Source organism: Tenrec ecaudatus, chromosome 3 (assembly GCF_050624435.1).
Source record: "Tenrec ecaudatus isolate mTenEca1 chromosome 3, mTenEca1.hap1, whole genome shotgun sequence".
In the NCBI taxonomy this organism is placed as follows: Eukaryota; Metazoa; Chordata; class Mammalia; order Afrosoricida; family Tenrecidae; genus Tenrec; species Tenrec ecaudatus.
Genome location: NC_134532.1, coordinates 175851383 through 175877553, shown reverse-complemented (window position 1 = coordinate 175877553; position 26171 = coordinate 175851383). Strand labels below are relative to the sequence as shown.

At 38.7% G+C, this 26171-nt stretch overlaps 1 protein-coding gene across 3 annotated transcripts in view; it reads right to left on the bottom strand.

Moving 5' to 3' along the window:
• GABRG1 (gamma-aminobutyric acid type A receptor subunit gamma1) overlaps positions 1–26171 on the bottom strand; it is a 126216-nt gene that overhangs the window by 8160 nt on the left and 91885 nt on the right. The window contains exons 5-6 of one of the 3 annotated variants that reach the window (XM_075544984.1): positions 23187–23389; positions 10580–10615 (exon numbers count right to left, since the gene is read on the bottom strand). In XM_075544984.1, the coding sequence (XP_075401099.1) occupies positions 10580–10615; positions 23187–23389 (239 nt within the window). Of the gene's footprint in view, positions 1–7489; positions 7496–10579; positions 10616–23186; positions 23390–26171 lie in introns of all 3 variants that reach the window. The other 2 variants (XM_075544986.1, XM_075544983.1) reach the window with 2 other exon arrangements.

The following is a 26171-nucleotide window of genomic DNA, read 5'->3' as shown; positions in this document are numbered from 1 at the left end:
GACATGACCCCATCCCAGAATGCCGCGCCTTGAAGGCAATACATTGCTATGGAGCAGTGAACTAATAGAGAGGAATACGAGGCTGGGCCCAAGGCAAGCTAGGTTGACCTCTCCCCAGAAGAAGGTAATACAGAGGACAACAGTGAAGATATAGGCCAGGGAGAGAGGTGGGTCTGTCCAGACCACACAGGAGTGAACTAAGAGAGAGAGAGAGAGAGAGAGAGAGAGAGAGAGAGAGAGAGAGAGAGAGAGAGAGAGAGAGAGAGAAGAGAGAAGAGAGAAGAGAGAAGAGAGAAGAGAGAAGAGAGAAGAGAGAAGAGAGAAGAGAGAAGAGAGAAGAGAGAAGAGAGAAGAGAGAAGAGAGAAGAGAGAAGAGAGAAGAGAGAAGAGAGAAGAGAGAAGAGAGAAGAGAGAAGAGAGAAGAGAGAAGAGAGAAGAGAGAAGAGAGAAGAGAGAAGAGAGAAGAGAGAGAGAGAGAGAGAGAGAGAGAGAGAGAGAGAGAGAGAGAGAGAGAGAGAGAGAGAATATCTCATCATGGCCCATCAAGCCCAGGGTTGACCTCCCTGGTCAAAAAATAGAGAGGACAGTAGGGCCAGCCCCACCAGGAGACAGGATACTCCCTCACTGGCCCAAAGCACTACAGGGGACAGCACTGGGGACGTGGTGTGGAAAGTGTACTGGTCTGCCTCAAAGGGAGTGCAACTGTGCAGCAAGGGGAGCAAAGTAACCAAGTCCCCAAAGAATCCGGAAAAGAGACTTCTGCCTTGGGGGACAGGGCTTGGCACCTTATCAGACTTGATCAGAAAACACCTATAAGGGTCAGCAGACAGACCTGGAACTATCTTTTTTTCTCCTCTTTTTCTGTTTATTTGTTTTATTATGTTTTCATATTTGTTTTTGTTTGTTTTCCTTTCTTTCTATGTCTACCTATATAAGATAAGTAGAATAAATAATCCCAGGGAGAAAACTATGGGACCCACATTTCCAAAGGGGCCTTGGTAAAGGAGGGGGCGGGGAGGGGGAGTGGGGAGCCAAGAAACTCAGAGACAAGGGAACAACATGAGATTAAAATTGTTGGTGAGGAGGGTATATAATGCTGGTGGGGCTTGATCAAGAGCGCCTAGAGGAAATGCTGAAGCCAAATGCTGGTAAGCATGATAGTGGGATAGGAGGAAGGTGAAAGAAATAGGAGGCAAAAAGCTATTTATAGAGGTATAACTACTGGCATTATCTATGTAAATATATTTATTTGTAATGAAAGGACTAGAGCCCATGTACTTATATTTATATGATAAGTATTAAGATAGTAGATGGACTTTGGGCCTCTACTCAATGCCGCCCTTAATACAGGAACACTTTGTTCTGATAACCTGTCAGTCTTTGATACTCACCTTCCTGACACGATTGCTGAAGACAAAATGTGTGCATGCCCAGCTATCAAAAGACATAACGTCTGGGGTCTTAGAGGCTTGAAGTCAAACAAGCAGCCACCTAGCAAGGAAGCAAATAAGCCCACATGGAAGAAGCCCACCAGTCTGTGTGATCATGAGGTATTGACAGGATCAGGTATCAGGGATCAAACGTTTAAAAAAAAAAAGAGGGAATGTCTTGTGGAGACCCAAAGCCTTACTGTAAATAAATGAATATCTCCCCATTGAAGTGACATAGGAAGGGAATCTTAAAGCAAGTGTGCAGAATAGCACTGATCAATCACACATCATACCTCTAGTTCCTGAATACTCCCCACCACCCACCACCCACCCTGCTCTACCATGACCCAGTTCTAACTTAGAAATCTGGCTAGACTGGAGGACACACATTGGTACAGATAAGAGTTCTCAACATAGACACAAGGAATTCAGAAAAGATAAACCCCTCGGGTACAGTAATAGGAGTAACAATATCATGAGAGTAGGGGGATGGTGTTGGAGGGGGAAGGGTGAGAAAGAGGGAACCCATCACAAGATTGGATATATAGCCTCCCCCTCATGGAAAGGGATGAACAGAAATGTGGATGAAGAGAGACAATGGACAGTGTAAAATACAAAATAACAATAAATAATTGATCAAGGATATATCAGGGAAGGAGGGTGGAGGAGGGTGGGGAAAAAGAGGAGCTTATACTAAGGACTCAGTAGAATGTTATGGTAATGCTGATTGCAACTTATGTACAAATATGCTTGATACAATTATTGTGTGGAATGTTATATGAGCTGCAAGAGCCCCAATGAAATGATGTAATAAATAAATATAAACATGCTATGAAAGGGTTGAATAAAAGGTGGAGCGGGGTAAGGTAGGACAGGAATTTTATATGTTGGTTAAGTTGTTTAATACAAAAATAATGATCTGACATGAACATCTAATTCTAATTCACAATTAAAGGTTTTAAAAAAGAAATATGTGTACTTCATGCTTTATTTATCTGAAATGTTACCTATGTTGTGCACTTTGAAATTTCTCAAACACTAAAAAGAAAAACATTTTTATGACATAAAATAGCAACATAGCTGAATAGGATATACTTTCACCTTAAATTAAATTTTTGAATGTGCATTTTTAAAACCTTTTTAAACAAACAATGTAGCTCTGGATATCATTTTGAGAAATTGAGCCCAGTTTTAATATCAAAGGAGTGTGTGTCTATAAGCTATTACATACTTACTGTTAACAATATGCTTAAATATATAGTTAATAATATAGTTAAATATATTTTTAAACCCAAGACATATATTAATGCAAATGAGTAATATTAATAAAGTATTTAATAAGAAATAAAATTATATATTTAAATACTTATATTATTTTATATCATAGTATGCTAATAATGTCATCAAATATAAGTCATGTAAATAAAATAATATCAGGTAATATTATTAATATTAAAATATTGCCTTAAAAATCTAATGATTGATTTCCTATATTGCACACAAGAATGCCAGACTATGAACAGATGTTCTTTATCTTCCTTTCAAAAATCTGCACTAGTCAGTAAAGAGGTGGAAAAGTTAGAAAATCACCCTTAATATCATAAGGAGATTTCCTATGTGTCTTGGGAATGGAAGGCTGTCAATTGGCATGTCAGATTTTGTGATGAATTTCTGAAATGAAAATATGTCAAAGGATAACATGTTATTATTTTTGTTAGGTTCTCTCAAATAAATTTTGACTCATATTAAACTTAAGTACAGAGCAGAGGTACTGCACCATATTCGCAATCCTTGTTATCTTTCTTAGCTCATTATTACAGCTACTGTATTGATCCATGTCATTGAAAATCTTCCTCTCTTTCATTGATTTTCTACTTTGCCAAGCATGATGTTATTCTTAAGGGAGATGGATAACATGTTCAAATAAAGGGAAATAAAAGACTCACCATTCTTTCTTCTAAGGAACAGTCTAACTGCTCTTCTTCAAATATATATTTGTTAATTCTTCCTGGATCTATATTAAATATTCTTCACTGACACCATAAAGCTAAACCAAAGTCCAAACTCATTGCCCTGGCATCAATACTGACCCATAGTGACATCCCTGGGAGTTTTCGAGATTGTAACTGTTTATTGGAGTAGAGACTTTGTCTCATGGAACTGCTGGTGGTTTTGAACTGTCAACCATGAGGATCACATCCCAACCCCTAACCACTACCCCACCAAGGTTCCTGCATAAAGCTAAGATATCAGTTATTCAGCCTCAAATTCATTGTCCATCCTTCACACTCATGATATAATGGTTACATGTTGGGCTGTTAACTGCAAGGTCAACAGTTTGAAACCACCAGGGCTCCAGGAGAGAGCAACGGGGCTTTCTACTCCTGTCAACAGCTACAGTCTCAGAAACTCACAAGGGCCGTTCCCCCTTTCTAATTAAAGAATCGCTATGAGTAGGCACTGACTGGATGTCAGTGAGAGGCACGGCCTGTTTCAGATGCAGGTTAGTTTTCAAAGTGGCATATTTTCAGCACTTTGAAGAGGTTTCCTCAGCGAATTTCTCAGTGCAATCCACCACTGAATTTCTTCACCATTGTTTTCATGAACGCTGACCATTCAACCAACTGAAATGAAATCATTTAGGTCTTCCATTTTTCCTCTGCTAATCATGATGTTGCTTACTAATACAGTGTGAGTTTTGGTTTTGTTTTCTTTACATAGAGTTACAATCCATCCAGTGGCTATATTCATTGATCTTTACCAGTGAGTGCTTCAGGAAGCAAGGTTGTATCATTTGCAGATTGAAGCTTTTTAATAAGCCTGCTTCAATCCTAATGTCACGTTCTTCTTGATACAATCCAGCTTCTCGGAATATTGGGTCAGCGAAAGGATAGAGCAGAACAAAGGAAGTTAGAGCTCAGAAGAGGCCCAGGCACTGGGAACATGGTCATGCGAGTTGTTGGTCAAACCCATGAAGGAGTACACGGTGAGGTGGAGAGAGTGGTGATGTGGAAAAATGACGTAAAGCCTGGCATGTGAAAAATGAGCCTTCTCCAGAAGACCCTCACCTATGGAAGCCCCACGTAGCTACTGGCTAGAGAGACACAGCGATGCTGGCAGGTGTTTGCTCAAGGTTAGTTCTGCATGTTGGGCTTAAGTCTCTCATAAAGTTCTCACCATCCTGCCACTTAGAGAGCATGCGTGAACGTGCGGAAGCATCTGATCACTGCTTTTCCAGCACATTCAAGCATGAAGTCGGAGAGTCCCACTAGTTCAAGTTACATGCTGAGCTTGCAGGACCTAGTGGGGAGCGGTCACTAAAGCATTTGATGGTACCAACAACAAAATGGAAAAAGTGAAGATAAATTGCTAGAATTTCTGTTCAGGATAATTCAGGAAACATTAAGTGTCAATTAGTAAAAATTTAACCTAACAGCTAGACCACTAGAAAATATTTGATAAATCCTTACATTTAGGAAAAAAAGAAGGGTGAAGAGTTATTAGAAATTAAAAATATATATAATTAATGTAAAATAAAATGAAATATTCAGCAAATTTTTCACAGAAGGAGAAAAGAATGCTTAGATGAAAATGTGATTAAAAAGAAAAAACTGACTACATAAAATAGTAATCATCTGTTGTTGTGAAATGCCATCTAGTTGGTTTCAACGCATTGCCACCGAGGCACAGCAGACAGAAACACCGGCGGGCTGCATCGTCCTCAGAGTTGTTCTCTCTGAGCACACAGTTGTGCCCACTCCGTCAGTCCTGAGTGTGAAGGATCTTCCTCTTTTACACTAAAAAAATACCTAGTAAGAGTTTCAGCAGACAAAGTACAAATCAATGAGACCAACTAATCAAGAAAATCCCCAGATGTAAAATAGATGGAGTAAAACAAAAACAAAACAAACAAAAACACCAGGTAAAAATGAGGGGGGAAAGTATTCCGGTTTCTAGATCCTTAAAACATATTCTATACTTTGGAGTAACAGATACTATTGAAAATATTCAGGTAAGGAAAGAAAAAAAAGCCTTCCTTGCCAAGAATGGTAATCAGATTTCATTAAAATTAGTCACACCAATAGGTTAAGAAATAAATATTTACATATTATTGAAACAATTTAAACATAGTGTTTAACAGTAAAACATTGATGGACCGTATAGTAAGAACAAAAGAAGCAAGCTCAACCTTGCGTCCTTCATGCAAAGAGCTAATAAATACCTGAAAATTAGCTGCTCCTGAAATTGCATGCACACATATAGTGAGAAAGTAAAACAGAACTGGTTAAAATGAGATTATACTGAGGGCTATGACCAAGAATAATGATTAGAGAAAGACTTGCTTTTTTATGTGTACATTTAAATAGCATTTTTTTTGGTTTATTTCAACTAGGTACATCAAATTAGGTGTCTGATGTTGTCAATTTTTAAATGAAAGTTTCACTTAATGCATACAGTGGCCAATATCAGAAAAAAAGTATCTTTGATATTTTTAACAGAAAGAGACTCATAAATAGATGATATGTGGAAACCTAGGTAGAAGAAGGGATATTCATATGGTATCTGTTTTCAGACTGAGACGTGTCACTATTGATATTCAATAATAATTATATCTGTTTGCAAATTTCTCACCATCTATTGACTACTTAAATAGCCTTACTATCCTTTGCATGGCACCCATTTCACGTGATCTCTCTTAGGAACTTTGACAGATATTATTGTAGACAAGAATCTTTATAATTTTTTAAAGGTTTATGTAGTTTTCCTTGGTCTGAATCAATTCCATGTCAACTAAACACAGGTAGTGATCTGTAAAGTACGCAATTGTTTATATACATATGTATGCATGGATTGAAGATATGTTTTTGATTTTGGTGGGGGGGAGGTGGGATTGGTCCTGCAGAGGAGAGGAAGGAGGAGGGGTGAAGAAAAGCTTTCTCTCACTCATGCCATGCTAATGTCTGGATTCAGGCTCTCAATAAAGCATTACTTCTTGAATTATCATAATAGTTTCCAAATTTATCTCTTTGCCTCTTTGACTCTCAAATACATACTCTTCGTCTATGCTATTCTGAATTATCTTGCAAAAATGGAGATCTGAATATGTCATTCTGCATTAAAATATTCATACCTTACTGATGTTGACTGAACAAGATAAATATTTCTTAGATTGATGCTGGACATTTTTCCCAATCCAGCTATAAACCACCCTGTCCCCTTGACTTCACTCACATTCTTTCAATGATTCCTATGCTTGTGACCAGTATTGCATAGGAGAATTTTGGTGATTATGGGAAAGTATTCTATACTTGAACGTGAACACTGCTATTAAGATATTGAACTTAAAAATGAACCAAGTAAAGAAGGCATTGAAAATCACAATGAGAGAGAAGGAAGGATAGAAAATACAAAGGAGAAAGAGAAAGAAGGGTGAGAGGAGGAGGAGAGGATTATGGTGCAAGGAACACTGGAAGGAGAAGGGAGGGAAACAGAAGGAGGAGAGAGTAGTCGGGGAGAAAGGAGCTTAATATTTCATGTGGAGAATAGAGTCGAAAAGAACTTTGTTAATTTGCGGTTTTCTTAGTGGGTTCATTGAAGCTGAAAATCAATTGTGTATCATCTGACCCTGCAAAAAGAACCAATTATGTGATTCTAAGTATCTTAATTACGCAGTCAAGAAGATGTCAAGCAAATAATTTAACAGGTATCTTGATCTCTTTGTGAATTTAGACAAGGCTAGTTTATAAACTACAGAGAATTTTGAGCTTATTTAATAAATGTGAAGTTCCTTCAATAAATGGTACTAGCAAGTGGATAACCATATACATAAAAATGAAACACACCATAAAACATTAACTCAAAGTAGATGAAGAAATTAATTTTAAGTGCAAGGCAGGGTTATTGGGAAAGGGCATAAGAAACAGCTTGAAGCCTACGGTTTGCTGCTTGTTCTTAATGATGGTTTGTTAGATATAATTAACATTGCATAAGCAGCAGAAGAAAAGAGAAGCAAAACAGAATCTTCATAACAATTAGTCTAGAGCTCAAGGAGCTGGTACTGAGGGCTCAATAGAAGTAAATGTCTAGAAGAGATTGAGGGCAACATATTTACAAACATCCCCGATTCAACTGATGCATGGATTCTGATAAGAGTTGTATAAGTCCCCAATAAAATGATTAAATTTTTAAAAAATTAGTCTAGAGAGTTGTGCTCATCAAATGGTTTTGTCAGAGGAGTTTTTAAAAAAAGAAAGAAAGAAATATACTTAACATTCATAGAACATTTCAAGAACCCAACAACAGAAAATCCAGACAACCCACGTAAAAATGGACAAAGACTATGCATGATTCCTGGAAGATGTTCAAATGGCAAAACAAACCCATGGAAAGATGGGCGTGATTGTTAGGTTTCCTCACTCCTGCCATGGAGTCGATGCCTATCACGGAGTCACTACCAGACACAGAAGTATCTGAGACGGCAACGCTTCATGGGAGCTGAAAGTCCTGTCTTTCTCCCAAAGAACAGCTGGTGGATTCAAATGTGAAAACAATCACACAGTAGATGGATACACGTTAAAACTACTATGGATAATCCTACCAACAGAACACTAATACAATATCCATTTCAGGCAAGGAGACTGGAATCCTTGTGCACTGCTGATGGATCTGCAAAATGTAAAACTGTACATTCCTTGAAACACTAAAGATAAAACTGTCATTGGTAACAAAATCTCACTCCTTGATTCCCTAGAGACCTAGCAGAAGGGCGACAAACAGACACATGCACAACTATGTTCATTGTAGCACTAGTCACAAGAGCAGAAAGCAGAAACCACCTAATTGCCCAACCACACAGTAATAGATAAACAAAATGTGGTACAATGGGATAATTTTCAGCATTACAGAAAAATTATACAATTAAAGTCACCAATAAAGTGGATGGATATGGAAGACATTATGGCAGCTGAAATAAGTCAATCACCAAACCTTAAACCATTGCCACCAAGTCCGTTCTGATTGATGGGGTAGAACAGAGCAGCATCACATGGCTTTCAGGAAGGTACCTCTTTAAAGAAGCAGTGTGCTACTGCTCTCAGAGAGCTGACTGATGCTTTGAATCACACACATTTCTTTTTTTTTTTTAACAACTTATTGGGGCTCATACAATTCTTATCACAGTTCATACATATACATACATCAATTGTATAAAGCACATCTGTACAGTCTTTGCCCTAATCATTTTTCTCCTCTTTTCTTTTTTACATTTTATTAGGGACTCATACAACTCTTATCACAATCCATACATATACATACATCAATTGTATAAAGCACATCCATACATTCCCTGCCCCAATCATTCTCAAGGCATTTGCTCTCCACCTAAGCCCCCTGCATCAGGTCCTCTTTTTTTCCCCCCTCCCTCCCCTTTCCCCCCTCCCTCATGTGCCCTTGGTAATTTATACATCATTATTTTGTCATATCTTGCCCTATCCGGAGTCTCCCTTCCCCCCTTCTCTGCTGTCCCTCTCCCAGGGAAGAGGTCACTTGTGGATCCTTGTAATCAGTTCTCCCTTTCCAACCCACTCACCCTCCACTCTCCCAGCATCGTCCCTCACACCCTTGGTCCTGAAGGTATCATCCACCCTGGATTCCCTGTACCTCCAGCCCGCATATGTACCAGTGTACAGCCTCTGTCCTATCCAGCCCTGCAAGGTAGAATTCGGATCATGGTAGTTGGGGGGAGGAAGCATCCAGGATCTGGGGGAAAGCTGTGTTCTTCATCGGTACACATTTCAATGAGCAACTGGGAGCAACTTGCAATTCCTCTTAAATCAACACCCAAAGCACAAATATGAAGTGACTTTTTAAAAAAGAATAAATATACACATATAATACAACATTCATTGGTAGTTAGCAGGAATGCCAGGTTGAAGGAGGAGGAAGCATTCACTAGATAGTAGACATGGTGTTATTATTGGAGATGAAAAGAGAAGCATAAAATATGGGTGAAAAGTGCATAGCTTCATCCAGGTAAATGACATCACCAATAAGTACACATGAAAATGTTTTGTTTTGTTAAATTCAAGGATATATGCATATCATTTTAAGCAACAGCAAGTAGTAAATTTTAAAATGATGCAGTGACACAGTTGGTTTATGCATGTGTATGTCACTGTTGTTAGGTTCCATCCTATCAGTTCCATGGCAAACCCATGGACAGGAGATAGAGCCCTGCCAGTTGGGGCACCATCCTCACCATCACTGTTTCAGATGCGGCCATCGTTGCAGCTACTGTGCCAATCTTTCAATCTCCTTGGAAGAACTTTTCCCTTTTTTGATAACTAAGTATGATATCCATCTTTAGGAATTGTTTCTTTCTGCAGGCATGTCTACTGTAGATGAGATAAAGTTTCTTCATTCTGCTTCAGAGGAATACTCTGGCTGAATTTTTTTCTATAATAAATGTATTTAGTCCTTTGACAGCCCATTCCTCTGAAGCCAAATGTCTTCACCTCATATTACACCATAATTCATATGAATCAATTCTTCTTCAGTCTTAGGGCTGAGCTACCACTGCTGACAGTCTGCTCTGGTCCACAGTGAATGAGGCTTGAGAAAAAGGGGAACATCTGTAGAAAAGGACACAATATGAGGGGAGAAAAAAAAGTCCTGACTATGCTGGGCCAGTTGAAACTAGGGAACTCTCTGAGTTTATCATTCTGAGGTACTCTATAAACATTGAATTGAAATTATCCCCCTGAGGTAAACTAAGTAACAGATTGGTTTGTAACATATGCAATGTTACATACTGAGAACTGAGCACCTACAAAAATTATCTATAAGTAATCAAAAGGTCAAAAATTAATGTAAAACAAAGATGAAAGGTAAAGAATCAAGTAAATCAGAGTATAGAAACCACAACATACAGAATGGGTTTAATGAGAATGTTGGCACATTATTAAACATGCAACTAATATCGCACATTTTGTGTAGCACATGTTAAATTGGAACTGATTTACTTTTAAAATTTTCATCAAAACACAAGAAAATGGTATAGAATGAAGAACGTAAGATGGAAGTCTCGAGAGAGAATAAAAAGTGAGAGGCAGGAAGACTAGAGGACAGAGAACAGAACCAACAATAGACACCAGCTGAAAAGGAACACACTGCAGCACGGGCAGTTTCTGATCCAGCTGGAACAGAAGGCAAAAAGGATTTCAGACAGCCCTCAACTAGAGAGTTTTCGAGAGCATCCAGCCAAGACATCTGTGCTTCTAGAGACTGCATTCTGACTTACCTAATGGAGTGGGAGCCAAGATTAAATTTTTGAGTCTAGTTTTTCACCTAACGGGTCATTCAGGGTTGAAATTACTCACAAAGCCCATCACAACATATAATGAAAATAGGACTTTCATTTTGGATGGTAAAAAGAAGATATCTTTAGGGTTATAATATGTTCATTTCATATCGGCAGTTTCAAGACAACACACACAAACTTTGCTGGGTTGAATAAGCAGGAATCAAATCAACTACATCTATGAAAAGAAATGATGGAGAAGCTCAATATCATCAATCAAAAGAAGGCCTGGGTCTAATGTGAAACAAATCATCAATCACTCACATGAAAGTTTGAAATAAAGCTAAAGAAAATTAAAACAAATCCATAAAAACCAAGATACCAACTTTGGCTATATCCAATCCGAATTTAGAAAACTTCGCAGGAATGGATTTGACACACTTAAAGATCAGATAACTTATGAGATGACATCAAAATATCATATATGAGGGAAATGGTTATTAAAAAGACAGGAAAAAATAAAAGACCAAAATGCATGTCAGAGGGACTATGAAATTTTCTTTTGAAAGTATAGTAACTAATAAAGTGCACATTGAACTGAATATTTGAAAGAATGGCTTGAAAGGCAAAGGGGAATATTATATTCAAGTCTGAAAAGACTTGGAATAAGAAAGCTAAAAGGAAAGAATACACTTGGAATTTCTCAATAAACTGAAGAAAAATTCAAACCCTGTCTTGAAGAGTTAAGGGATTTTGCTGGTAAAAGTTTGAGCAAGGCAGAAAGCATGAAAGAAGAAGGAAAGAACACGCAGAGTCGTTGCAGCAAAGAGAATGTCAAGGTTCAGCCATTTCTGGAGGTGGGAATGATTAAAACTGATTGTATTTAAAGATCAAATATAGGCTACATTGAAGACATTATCAGAAAGGATGAATGAATGAGCCCAATACTGATTGAAATAGCTCAATAAATCGATTCAAAGCCAGAGATTTATGACAAGAAATTTGTAAGGCAAATAAATGGACTATCAACCGAAAGGTATCCATATCCATGCCCCCTTCAAAAAAAGGTTACTGTGCAGAACAAAGGAATTATTAAACAAGGTAGCAGCAGCACATGGATAGAGACTGCCAGAAATTAATGTTAGATTATGAAGACGATGTGGACTGAAGCATAGTATAGCTGATGCACAATGGTTCTTGTTTACCTATTTGTGTTTACTATCCAAAGGCCTTCACCTGTGTGATTACTGTCAAACTACAGAAAACATTGAGAAAAATGGGAATTTCAGAACATTTCATGTGTCATGTAGAACTTATACATGGACCAAGAGTTCTTTTTTTAAACAGAAAAGGTGTGTAACATGGTTGTATACTTTTACTGCTTATTCAGTTTGAATGTTGAACAAAAATATGAGAAGCTGAACTATTGAAGAAAAATGTGACATCAAGATTGGAGGAAAATTCATTAACAATAAGAATTATGCTTATAACAGCATTATGAGGACTTGAAGCATGTATTGATTAAGATCTAATGACTACAATCTTCATTTTGGGTTGCATGTCAAGATAAAGCAAATAATTCCCAGAAGTGCACGCTTGTGCATTGTGATGAATAGGAAAAATATATTGCAGTTATCAAGGATCTTATTTTACTTGGACCCACAATCAACATCCATTGATGTAGCAGTCAAGAAATCAATTGAGATACTGCTTTTAAAAAATCTGCTTCACAAACTTCTTTAAAGTGTTAAAAAATAAAGATATTACTTTGAGGATGATTTTAGGCTGTTTTGTCTCAAAAATACATGTATAAGAAAGAACTTTAGATCAAGAAGTAACTTTATATGAAAAGGGCATCTAGTCCAGTCCAACTCAAATTCAGGAATGCAGGGCCAGCTGGAGCCCTCTGCAAACAATATTTGCAGGTTGATGAAAAGTGAAGAAATAAAAGTGAAGCAAGAAGCAAGCCACTGAGTGCAGAGTCAGGTGGAATCAAGATCAGTGGGAAAACAGGTGAGTGCTGACAGCTCCCAGGGTGGCTGCCCACATGATTCTTGCTTGGATTCTGTATCTTGGAGGCAGATACAGAATCCATGCAAGCAGGAGGGCAAAGGTCAAGAGAGAGTGAAAATACCTTCTTTCTCAATTAAAACAGGCTACACTGTATTTGATGTGAATGACAGGTTGACCTCAACCCCTTCCTCCACATAGATACCATCAAATTGGCATGATATTTAACCATCACAAAGACTAAGGTACGCCTGACTCAAATTGGTCTTTTTGATTATTTCATATATATATATATATATATATATGAAAACTGGAAGATCAGTGAATTAATTTAGTTAATCATGGTGCTGGTAAACAATATTGAATATATCCTGGCATGCCAGAAGTTTGAACAGATGTGTCTTGGAGGAAACACAGAATGCTTTCAGGAAGCAAAGATGGTGAAACGCTATTTTGCTTATGTGAGACATGTTATTAGGGAGAACTGATCGCTGGAGAACACATCACACATGGTTGAGAGTAGCTAAAAAGAATGACATCGAAGCTATAAGAAGGACCCTAAACAGCATCACCCAATGGCTTGGAGGATGGTGTAAGATGCACTCACTGCCAACAAGTGGATTCCAACTCCCAGTAGAACTGCCCTGTTGTTTTCCAAGACTATACTTGTTTGTAAACATAGAAAGCCTCATCTTTCTGGTGGTTTTGAACTGCTGACCTTCTAGTTAGCAGCCCAATATATAACCACTATGCCACCAGAACTCTTTGGTATTGGAATAAGTAGTGGTGGTGGTGTTATTTGTAATATAGGGATGCTGCAGTACAGTGAATGGCACACAAAGAAAAGTCCTCTATGGAACAGTCACAAATGGTAATAGTAGATAAAGTTACATGGAAGGTTAGCCCAGAGGACATAACCAGAGTGGTGGGCCAGATAAAATTCACAGCGAAATTGGTATACCTGAGAAAGGAAACTATGTACCTCCTTTCTCACTCTAAATACTCAGTGGAACACCCAGAGAAATAGTTCATGTGCTGGAATGGAAGCAATGATGGAATGGCTTTATGGTGATCATGATATTCACCCAGTAAGTATGCCCCTTATACAGATCATGACAGATGTGGTGACCAAAGGAGCCCCTCCTACATGGATATCACATGTAATATCACTGGTGCAAAACAAAATAGCAATCTGAGAAGCATTGTCAGATTTGTTAACACAGTTTCCCAAGACGGGTTTTATGAATGCAAGAAATGCAAAGGTTATTCATAGAAGAATGGAAAGAAGCAGTTAGAAAAGAATTTTTCCCAGTAAGAATGAGATTTGTGGCTGGTTATTAATAAATGGGATGACTATAGCAGACATTGATGGAGTTGATACAGGGGGTGTGATATGGCTGCTGGAGACTGAGCAGACCAATGGAAAAGTTGTTGTCACAACGCTCTCCTCCAATGTTAAACCAAAGCACCAAACTCCCACTCATTGAGTTGATTCATACCAACTCAGAGCGACCCCATAGGACAAGGTAGAATTGCTCCAGTTAATTTACCAGATAGCAAATTGTTATGGGAATAGAAACCCCTTTGTTTCTCTTGCAACGCAGCTGGTGATTTCAAACTGCTGACCTTGCAATTGGCAGCCCAACACATAATCATTATGCCATGAGGGCTCTGTGCCCCAATGTTAAGGGGAAAAAAAATAATAAGTCTACGCTCTTCACTACAGGCCGGATGGGTTTAATGACAGGAATTCTCACCTGAGGCTATGTGAAGCAGAAGCTGGGCTAGTTGATGTAGCAAAGGATCGATGAAGGTGCTCTGGTCTTCTTCAGGTCCAGCACCCAGCCCGCCCAAGGCCATAAGCACACATGGTAAAATGGCACAAGAGTCAGATGCAACTTTCTTGGGATCTCCAACACAAGTGATCAATAGACTGTAATCTAACATGTCATTAAAATATTTAAGGGGGCTAAGTTACACTAGAGGAGCCCTAATGGATAATTGATTAAACTTCAACTTTGAGGCACTAAAAACAAAGTCAATCCACAAGCGTCTTACAAGGTAAAGATGAGATTTGCTGCTGTTGCAATGATGTACAGTCCCAAAACCCAAAGGGGTCTCCTCTACTTTTCCCTACAGGGTTACGATGAGTTGGAATTAAATCAGTGGCAGCGAATTTTTTATTGGACTTGGAGGATATGAGGATGCAACAGTTGATGGGACTAAGGTGAAAGTTTGGGTGAGAATTGGGAGGTTTAAGCAGTTCCTGCATGAAGTAGTTGCATTTCCCTTTCCCAAATGTATTATTGGCAGGCATTGTAAGGCTAAATAGAGAACCCTCTGCCACCTGTTAACTGGAAGGTATGCAGATGCCTTCTTAGGCCAGCAGCACGTGTATATGCTAACTGAGACCATTGGAACTGCCTGAACCAGGAGTTTTCATTGGAAGCACTATAGGAGAGCCAGGGGACAAAGAGAGATTACTGCTTTGATTAGTTATACTAAATGCTGAAGCATTGGTGCCAACCAAGTATCTGATTAACAGTCCCATATGGTCTCTGAAAAACAGAAGATGGCGTAAGGTGTGTGAGGTAGCATCAAGTCAGTTCTGTATCATAGCAACCCTACATCCATCAGAACACAGTAATACCCAGTCCTGTGCCATCTCGTGTAGTTGTTCCTGGAGCCCACTACGCCAGTCCATCTTGTCACTGGTCTTCCTTTTCCATTGTTCCTGTATTTCACGAAGCACGACGTCCTTTCTGAGTGACTAATCTCTCTTGGTAACATGCCCAAAGTAGGTGCAATAAAGTCTTACCTGCATCTAAGGAGCATTCAGGCTTACTTATTCTAAGATAGATTTGTGAAAGTAGATTTTTCAAGAAATAAAAAAAAACTAAAAACAAACAAACAAAAAGCTGTGGTTTCAGCTATTTTACACATGTGTGGATGGCAGGCTAAAGAAGAGAGGTACTCAATGATGGATCTTGCCAATATCTTTTGCTCCATCCCAATCTCAGCAAAGTGCTAGCAGCTGTTTGCTTTCAAGTGGGAATGCTCACGTACACTTTCACCACCTTTCCTCAGGGTTATTTCAATTCTTCAGGCCTTTTGTGTTCTGAATAGAAGAGATTTGATCTTGGTGCATATCCCAAGTATAGTAGTATTATCTAAAGATACGTTATGACTACTATGAAAATTAAGCTAGGACTGATTTTAAAACAGGGGTGGCCCACATGACCAAAAATTGCTGATTAATCAATGAAAGAAAAATCCTGGGCCTTCCCCCAAAGATGAAATTATTGGTGATAGCATGGGCAATAGTTTGGCGTATAGCTTCTACAGACAACCAAGAATAAGTTGCTGTTGGTCTCATTTGGATTTTGTATGACTCGCATTTAAAATCTAGGAATATTTCTGAATCCTATCTACTAAGAATAAAACTGTGTTCAACTACATACCCAAACCACAGCAGACTACATCTAAATGACATAAATCAGTATGACTTCCCTTGCCTTTAACCCCTTATGACACACATTTAAACATGACTTTAGTGGTGTTTCCCACACGTGCTTATGTTGACAGGAGCTTATAGCAAAATCTTGGGAATGAGGCTCTAGTATGACATTTAGGATTCTGGAAGAGAAAGCTTCCAGATGCTACAATGTGATATATATCATTTGTATGGAAATTACTAGTCTGCAGCTGGACATTGAGATTGCCTCTATGACAGAATGTCATAAAAACATCATGAGATCTGAGATACTCATTATATCTGGGATGATTAGAGATATACTTTAGTAAGGAGAGTGGTGCCCCCAAATAGTTCCACGATAAAATGGAAATGGTCCATTCAGGAACAAGAAACTGGGGAAATTCAAGGTTTCACCCACCATATCTGTGATCCAGTAGCCTCTTTTCCCGTGGATCTTAGTTGGAAACATCTGCAAAGCTGACAGAATCATTACCAGATGGATAATGCCATATGAACAACTTTCTGCTGAGCAGCAGGAGGCTGCTTTGTTCATGGATGGCAGCTACAGAGTATATAGATAACACATGATGCAGAAAGCTGCTGCATTGAGACTACTAGATGAGAAGACAGTAATGGAAGAAGGCAAGAACAGGTCAGTTCTATGGGCTGAACTATGTGCTGGTTTTCTTGCCGTTTTAGAAGAATTGAACAATTGTGATAGCCCATATATTTGAATTTTAACTGATTCATAAAGAGTGGAAAATGGCTTATCTATATCTTCAGGCAAATGGGCAAGGGACAACTGGACTATTTGAGGGACATCTAGGTGGGACAAGGAACTGTGACAAGCACAATGGTAATTCCAAGGGCAATTCAAAGTAGGGCATGTTAATGGCCACCAGAACAGCCCCTTTCTGAATAGGAATGTGAACAGATTGAGCAAACTGATAAGTGCCTTGTCTCTTTGAGATGAGCAGTTAAGTCCATGAAATGAGCAGATATGGGGATTCAATGAAGAGGTGGTCTGCAGCTAGACAGTGTGCTGTGATGCTGGGAGCTGTGTAACCGCTATTTGAGACACCAGCAGGTTTCCGCGGAGCATCCAGACTATGGACAGACTATGAAGAAGGAACAGGCTGTACACTTCTAAGGAATTAGCCACTGAAAACCATTTGCATAGCAACAAAACATTTTCAGATATTAAAGGCCTAATGATTGTGAGTGAAGTATAGATGATTTCCCACCGTAGTCCACCATAATGACATGAATGTAGTGAAGCCTGTGTGAGGAAAGCTATGAGGACCATCATTTGCTAATGAGGCATGACAAATTGGGGAGAAACAGCTACAAAAATCTTTCAATGATTAGAAATTGCAATGTATGACTTGTGAATCTAGGAAAATTGGAAGTCATAAAAAATGAAATGGAATGCAAAAAGATTGCTATCCTAGGTGTTAGTGAGCTGAAAATGGGCTAGTATTGGCCATTCTGAATTATAAAAAGTCGTAAGGTGTACTACACTGGGAAAGATATAACCAAGAGCAATGGTATTTCACTCATAATCAGAAAGGACATTCAAGGTCTTCTTGCAGTACAATGACAGGATCATATCTATCCACATACACAGAAATTCAGTGAATATAGCTTACACAAATATATGCACCAACCACTAAAGCAAGTGATGAAGAAATTGAAGAATTCTTCCAATGTCTTCAGTCAGAATTTGATCAAATATGCAATCAAGTTGCATTGATAAGTATTGATGATTGGATCACACAATTGGAAATGAAAGGGAAGAATAGTTGGAACATAAAGACTTGGTGATAGAAACTAAGCTGAAAATCCCAAGATAATATTTTTCAAGACCAACAAATTCATCACAAATACCTTTAAACACCCACACACAAAAAAGTGGCTATACACATGGATTTCTTCAGATGAAAACGCAGAAATCAAATTAAATTCATCTGTGGGAAATGGCAATGGAGAAGCTCAATAACCATACCCAAAATGTGGCCAGCCCATCAATTGCTGTAATTTAAGTCCAGGTTGAAGCTGGATAAAACTAAAACAAGACCACGAGTGGCAAAGTAGGGCCTTTACTACATCCCAACATATTTCCAAATACATCTCGAGGAGATTTGTTGCATTAAAAACTAGGGACAAAGGACTTGTGGGAGGATATCAAGCATTTATGAAGAAAGAAAAATATCATTAAAAAGACAGAGAAGAAAGTAAAGGTCAAAGTGGATGTCTGAAGTTATTCTGAAACTTGCTATTAATATTAGACCAGCTAAAGTAAGCAGAAGAAAGAATAAAATCAAGGAACTAAGAGAAAATGTCATAGGGTATCTCAAGACTATAAAGCCAAATATTATAACAAAATGCCCAAGGACATTGAATTAGAAAGCCAAAAATGAAGAACAGGCTTAGCATTCCTTAAACAGAAAGAAAGACCTTGAGGATTAAGATGCGCCTGACCCAAATCATGGTATTTTAAATTGCCCGATATGTATGTGGATCTTGGAAACTGTACAAAGAAGACGAAGATGGCGCCGAAGGCAAAGAAGGAAGCTCCTGCCCCTCCCAAAATGGAAGCCAAAGCAAAAGCTTTAAAAGCCAAGAAGGCCGTGCTGAAAGGCGTCCACAGCCACACAAAAAAGAAGATCCCCACGTCACCCCCTTCCGGCGGCCCAAGACCTTGAGACTAAGAAGGCAGCCCAAATACCCTCAGAAGAGCGCCCCCAGGAGAAATAAGCTGGACCATTATGTCATCATCAAGTTCCCCTTGACTACAGAGTCTGCCATGAAGAAGATCGAAGATAACAACACACTTGTGTTCATTGTGGATGTCAAAGCCAACAAACACCAGATCAAACAGGCTGTGAAGAAGCTCTATGACATTGACGTAGCAAAGGCCAACACCTTGATCAGGCCTGACGGGGAGAAGAAGGCATATGTTCGACTGGCTCCTGACTATGACGCTTTAGATGTTGCCAACAAAATTGGAATCACCTAAAGTGAGCCCAGCTGGCTAATGCTAAATAAAAACTTTTTCAATATAAAAAAAAAAAGAAGACCAAAGAAGAACCCATGCATTTGAATGATGGTGCTGGTGAAGATTCTTGAAAGTTCCACGGACTTCCAAAAGAACCAACAAATCTGCCTTGGAGGAGGTGCAGTCAGAAGGCTCTGTGGAGCCAAAGACGGGGAGACTTCATCTTACGTACTTTGGGCATGCTCTCACGAGAGATCAGTTCCTGGAGAAGGACACAATGCAAGTGAAAAGAACTTGACAAGGTGGATTGACACTGTATGCAACAATGGGCTCAAGCATAACAACAATTGTGTGGATGGTACAGTTCTTATCTCTGCATTGCTTTGTTGTACATAAGAACCGAGTTGATGTCTCTTAGGAGGAATAACAACAATAACAGGCATAAGGGAATATACTAAGCAGTGGTTGATGTCAATGAAAAGGAATTGGCACAGCTTTATTGAAGAGTTGGACATATTGGACATCTTTAATCTCCATCTGTTTGAGACTAACCTTGTATTGTTATTTTTAAGATAATGATTCCATAGATTCTATGATTCAGAACATATTTTAAAAACTCTTAACTAGTACATTTAAAATTTAGTGTCTCAATATCATATTATATTTTTATTCTTACTTTTTCCATCTAGAGTATCTAACTTTTTCTGCTTGATACAAATATTTATATATTCACCTACAGATTTGTTTTCTTAATAACTATTCTAGACCAGTGCTCAGATTTAGGCAGCTCTTAATAAATATTTGATAATCACCTATCTGAATAAATGTCATAAGTTTAAAATGTGCACTAGAATGTTTCTGCAGAGTAAATGTGATATCCAGTATTACTGCTGAGAGAGAATAATCTGCTGTCACAATGCTCAGCCTGAGATCTACAGAAGCTTCTCAGTGCTTGTTTCTCCATCAATACCTGAATAATATCTATTTTATAAGATTCTTCAAATAAAATCAGGGTAGATTTTGCATGATATTCTGCCTATATTTTAATAAATGTCAATAATTACATTTGAATTAATATTATAAATATTCCAAAACCATCATATGAAAGTATCAGATGATAAAAATACTGATCTTATTGGAACATAAGTGTGCCATGTCCCTAGGTGGTACAATCTATTAATATGATTGGCTGCTACCCAGAAGGATAGGGATTGAGTCCACTCAGAGCATTCTCGAGCAAAAGCAAGGCCTGGCTCTCCACTGCAAAAAAAATCAGTCAGTGAAAACCCATTGGAACCCGGCTCTACTCTCACACATGTGAGGTTGCAACAGATTAGCAACTGATTTGACCTGGGCTTTCGCATATGTAAACCCCCCCCCCCAACAGTTTTATTGGCATAGAATTCACATCTCATACAATTCAATGTTTCAACACATCAAGAAGAGTTGAACAATCATCACCACAATCAGCTTTAAAACACGTCATTCTTTTACTCATCATTATGAGGGACACGTTACCTTCAAATATTGCTTCCAGATCCCCAAAGAACCATTGATCCAGCTACTGTCTCTATAGAGTTACCTAGCCTTCATTTCATAAGCAGAAAAATATCAAAAAACAACAAATGAAAACAAACTAACAAGAAGAACAAATAAAACTGATTAAAAAACCCTTAATTAAAACTGATTTAAAAACCCTTCATTAATAAGAAAGCTGAACATATTAAAAACTGGAACAAATTTATATGGATCACGAGGAAGATCAAATGACAGGGTGTTAAAGTTTAACCTACCTGAACCTGCAACAATCCACTTTCCAATGCCTTCTACATGTTAGTAAGGATATTCACGTCCATGGTCCACGGTCAGAAGGGATTGGATCTACAGGTATTCCCCCTTCACTTTTTTCCCTCCAAACTACTCCATTGGAAGCTAACACAGAATCACTCATTCCATAGTTCAGTCACATCAAGCAGGATTGTGCAGTTACTACAACCGTCAGTGTCACAACCTTCTCTCTCCTCTGGAACTCCTGGATAGCAGCCCCCCTTTGCCCTCCCCTCTCCCACTGTCCCCCAGGACCCCTACTTCTACGTGCTGTCTCTATAACACATCAATCCCAGGTTTCATCTTCCCAAAACATATAACAAAGATTCAAGATGGCTACCCCCAGAGAGAAAAGACATCAGAGCTAAACCCCAATATGAAAAAAAAAAAATAGAACATCGAAAATGTTGACAATTAGATCAAGTCCAGTGCATGTGAAGCATGGGGACAGCGGATCAACTGACAAGGTTTTCAAACCAGGTTTATCATTTTCAGCTCCACTAGCAGTTTCACCAATGTATTCTTTCTGGTAACCACACTTTGCTATAGCACCCGTAAACAATAAAATTTTTACCTAAAATTGTATGTTTAGTTTGGCCTATTGTCTTCTGATGATCCACTCAGTAGTCGTATGTATCATATATAAACTAAAATAATATCAAGTTGTGAGAATAACATCTAATTCTTCAATGCAAGTTCTCAAATTTGCAACACCATCAATAGCTTTGGCTTTCCTTTCTTCTTTAATCTTTGTGGAAAAGGTGGAAGCAAAATACACAAGAGTTTGCCCTTGAGAGGTATAATATGAAGAGCAAAGTATAACTTGAAAATCTAGTGGAGAAATTCATAAAAAGACATGAGAGGAGGATAAAAGGATTGAACTGTCCTAAGAGGGATAACAGCAGGCAGACTGCAGCGCTTCGTGGGACACAGCGTACGGAGGTTACAATTATGCTAGCCGTGGACAGTGACGTTTTCCTTTGACTGACTTTCCAGTTTTCATTTACTTGGATATTTGGGGACAAACATGCCTTTCAAAGATGTACTAGAATCAACACTGGTGTGCCATTTTTTGTTGTTGTTAATGTGGAGGTAAATAACTATCTTTCTGAGTTCTATTATGTGTACTATTGTGAAGGGGAAATTCAAACTGCTTAATTGGCTATTATGAAACCTGTATGGGAATCAAAAGGTATTCATTCAAATTGTGGTATTGGCGAAGAATGATAATATGCTGTAAACTTCCAGAAGAATAATCATTGTTTTGCTTTGTTTCTGAGAAAAAATTACAAGCGAAATGCTCCTTAAAAGTAAAAAGGACAATATATTGCCCCACTTAATTTGGACACATCATCAAGCAAGAATACTAACTAGTGAAAAGATACCATGGTGAGTGGAGGGTAAGACTGAGGTGAGAAAACATTCAATGAGGTGGACTGACACAAGGCCACAAGAATGAACTCAAACAGAAGTGTTAGCATGGCACAGGATCAGGCCATGCTTTGTTCTTTTATACATAAGGTCTGTATGATTTTGGAGTCTAATCAGTAGTGATTAAAAATGATAACAGATAATAAAATGAAAGTTTTAGAAGCTTGCCCCCTGCAGTCAAAAACAGAAAACACAAAAACAAACAACAGCAACAAATAGGGTTGAGTCTTAGGTCCTTCATTTAGTAAAGCAAGATACTGAAATTGAACCGTATAAGCATAATGAAACTCAGGCACACAAATCCTTAGAAAAGTACTGGGCACAAACTAGATATTCTGTATTATTATAATAATCACTAAAAATAAAATACAGGCAGTCCATCATCTGTTGATTAAATATACTACAATCACTTCTAATATATTGACTTGATAGTATATAAATTAAGGAAGGTATATAATTGGGAAGGAGAAAGTGAAAATATGTACACAAAAATCAGAAAGAATTTTAAGGTCTATAACCCCAAAATAGCTGCATATTAAAATAATTTTGAGGACTACCAATGGACAGAAGCAAAATACTAATACAAAATCCGAATTATAGTGAAATTTTAATTAGTAGTGTAGATGTCAAAACTACATAAGCAATTAAAACATAAATATCCAAAGCAGTATCTCTAAGTAACTTGGTATCTATGAAATAAATATATTTTTTACATACTGAGGCTTTATTTCTGTCTCTTGTAGCCTTTCCATTTTTGTTGCTGGTGAAATAATGCAAGGCGCCATATTCCATCAAGGCTGCGAAAACAAAAATGAAACAAACAGAAACAAAGAGATCCATCGCAGTCACGTAAGAAACCTTAGGTAATGACTTCCTGGCAATTGTACTCAACGTTGTCATCGTCAGAACTGTCGTGATACCTATGGAGAGAAGGGAAGCTGGTAAATAACAAGCCATTTCAGATGAGGAGTAACCAGCAATTTAAGAGACTACTTTTTTTTCCCTTGCATCTGATTTAGCAATGTTGTGTGGGGAAATAAACATTGGAAACAAAAGGGTTTGATTACCAGTGATTTACAGAACGAATTACTAGTAACCATAGCTACACTATATCGCATGTCCTCTTTGTGTCTCTTTGTGAATTTTAAACATCTCAATAACTGTGGACTGCAAAATGTCTCCCAATGACGATCCTTCCTTTCCTCCATAGTAGAATCTCCACCATTTATATGATACTTAGCTGCCTAGAAAATCATTTTTATTAGGCATCTCCCTTCAAGCTCTCTATGGGTATCTGGCTGAAATCGAGGGACGCTAAATCAGAGTGCACAAGAAAGATGTAGATAATGTCCATAAGAGAACATCAGTGAGACCGGAAGTTCCTCCTCCTGTTTTCCTTGTTTCTTCCTAATAGAACTTCATGGCGAGAACACCAGGAACCATCTTGGACCAGTAGATGGTCTGAAAATTGAAATCATGCAAGACATGTAAAAAACTAGGTACTGCACACTGATATCACTTCTGGATTTTACATAAGAAATAAATACACCTAAATCTATTTAAAGCTACAGTGATGACAGGCTTTCTATTGATATGTTCAAGTAAAATCCTTATACACATGCATTACTTTTATGATTACCTGGGATGATAAATAAATACAGATTAAATTGTTGTGATGGATTTAAACAAATGGAGGCAAACTCTGGTTAAGTTCCCAAATCCTTCCCCTATTAGCTCTGGGGCTTTGGAGAGTTTTTATTAACTCCTCTTTGCCAATCATCTAACCATAGGTGCAATCTGCATTTGTTGTGTGCCATGGAGTCAATTGTGACTCATATGAACCTGTGCCTGAGTATAACTGCTCGGGAATGTTTTCTTAACTGCAGTCTTTATGTGATCAGATCTACAGTTCTTTCTCCCACAGATCCTCTGGGTGGTTTCATATCGTCAACACTGTGATTAGCAGCAGAACACTTAAGCCATTTGTGCCACCAATAATCCTTGACTCATTCATTGCCACTGCGCCAATTCTGACTCAAAGTGATCCTTTAGGATAAAGTAGAATTTGGGCCCGTGGGTGTTGAAGATGATACATCTCTATGGAATTAGAAAGGCCGCTCTTTCTCCAATGGAGTTGCTGGTGGTTTCGAAGTGCTGACCTCTGGTTAGCTACCCATCCTATAACCCACTACACTACCAAGGTTCTACAGCCTCTTTGGGCAGCCTATGGTACTTTCAGTATTCTTTGCAAGCACCACAATTCAAATGCATTAATTCTTCAGTGATCTTCACTATTCAATGTCCAATTTTCACATGCGTACAAGGCAAAATGAAATTATGATGATTTAGGTCAGGAGCACATTAGCATCAAAGTAACACCTATGCGTAGCAATAATGAAAAATACAGCTTTCCTCTAGTTCCTAAATGCTTCCCTCTCCCCACTGCCCTCCGCCCCCACTGTCACGATCCAAATCCTACCTTTCAAGTCTGACTAGACCAGAGGATGTACACTGGTGCAGATGGGAACTGGAAACACAGGGGAGCCAGGGTGGATGCTCCCCTCAGGACCAGTGGTGTGAGTGGCAAACCTTGGAGGGCTTAGGGAGGGTGGGCTGGAAAGAGGGAACCTATTTCAAGGACCTACATGTGACCTCCTTCCTGGGGGACATAAAACAGAAAAGTGGGTGAAGGGAGACATGGGACAGGGTAAGATATGACAAAATAATAATTTATAAACTATCAAGGGCTTAGGAGGGAGGGGGGATGGGGAGGGAGGGGAAAATGAGAACTTGATGCCAGGGGCTTGGGTGGAGAGCAAATGCTTTGAGAATGATGAGGGCAATGAATGTACAGATGTGCCTTAAACAATGGATGTGGGTATGGATTGTGATTAGAGTTGTATGAGCCCCTGATGAAATGATTTTTTAAAAAAGGTCTTGCACAGTAAATCTACTCAGTGCAATGTGCCGTTTGGCCATTTGACTGACGCTTCCATAAGCACGTATCCACAGACTGTGGATCCAAGCTGTGAGAAAGAGTCGCCAGGCTGCCCCATTTTCATCAAACATAAAGCAAGCGTCAGGTGGTTACCAGGCACCCATCGAGAACCCTTTGGCAATCACTAGAGCTCAGGCATCTGGGGTGTGGAGTGTGGGACTCCGATAAATTAAGAGAGTGAAAGTGGGCCACGGGGCACGCGGATATGGAGGGAGAGACTCTTCAGGTGACATTCAGGAAAGATTGTTAGTTCCATAGATCTCAGCCATGGAGGAACCAAGGGAGGGGTTGAAGAACTAAGGCATAAAATGCTTGCAGAAGTGTTTGTGAGGCCTGTCTCCTCTTTGCCCCAATTTTCTTGGGTCTTGGGGCCTGACTTTGCTAAATGAAGCAAAAAAGCCCCGTCTCTCACTAAAGCAAGTACAGATTGGGCTTCTTCAACATTTATTGGTGAAAATTCTGTAATGGCCCATTGGTGAATGCACATGGCATAAGGCAGTCCTCCATGCCAGTTTGCCCACAGGGTATGGCCCAGATCAGGGGTTTATACTAATCTGATAGTTACCAAGAGGAACAAATATGGTGTCCAGAGATTCAACAATTTTCCTCACAAAGTAAGATAAAATCCTTGATAACTTCCATTTAACATGATGTTAAATGCATGGTGAGAGGATACAACTCTGACGCATACCTTTCCTCCTTTC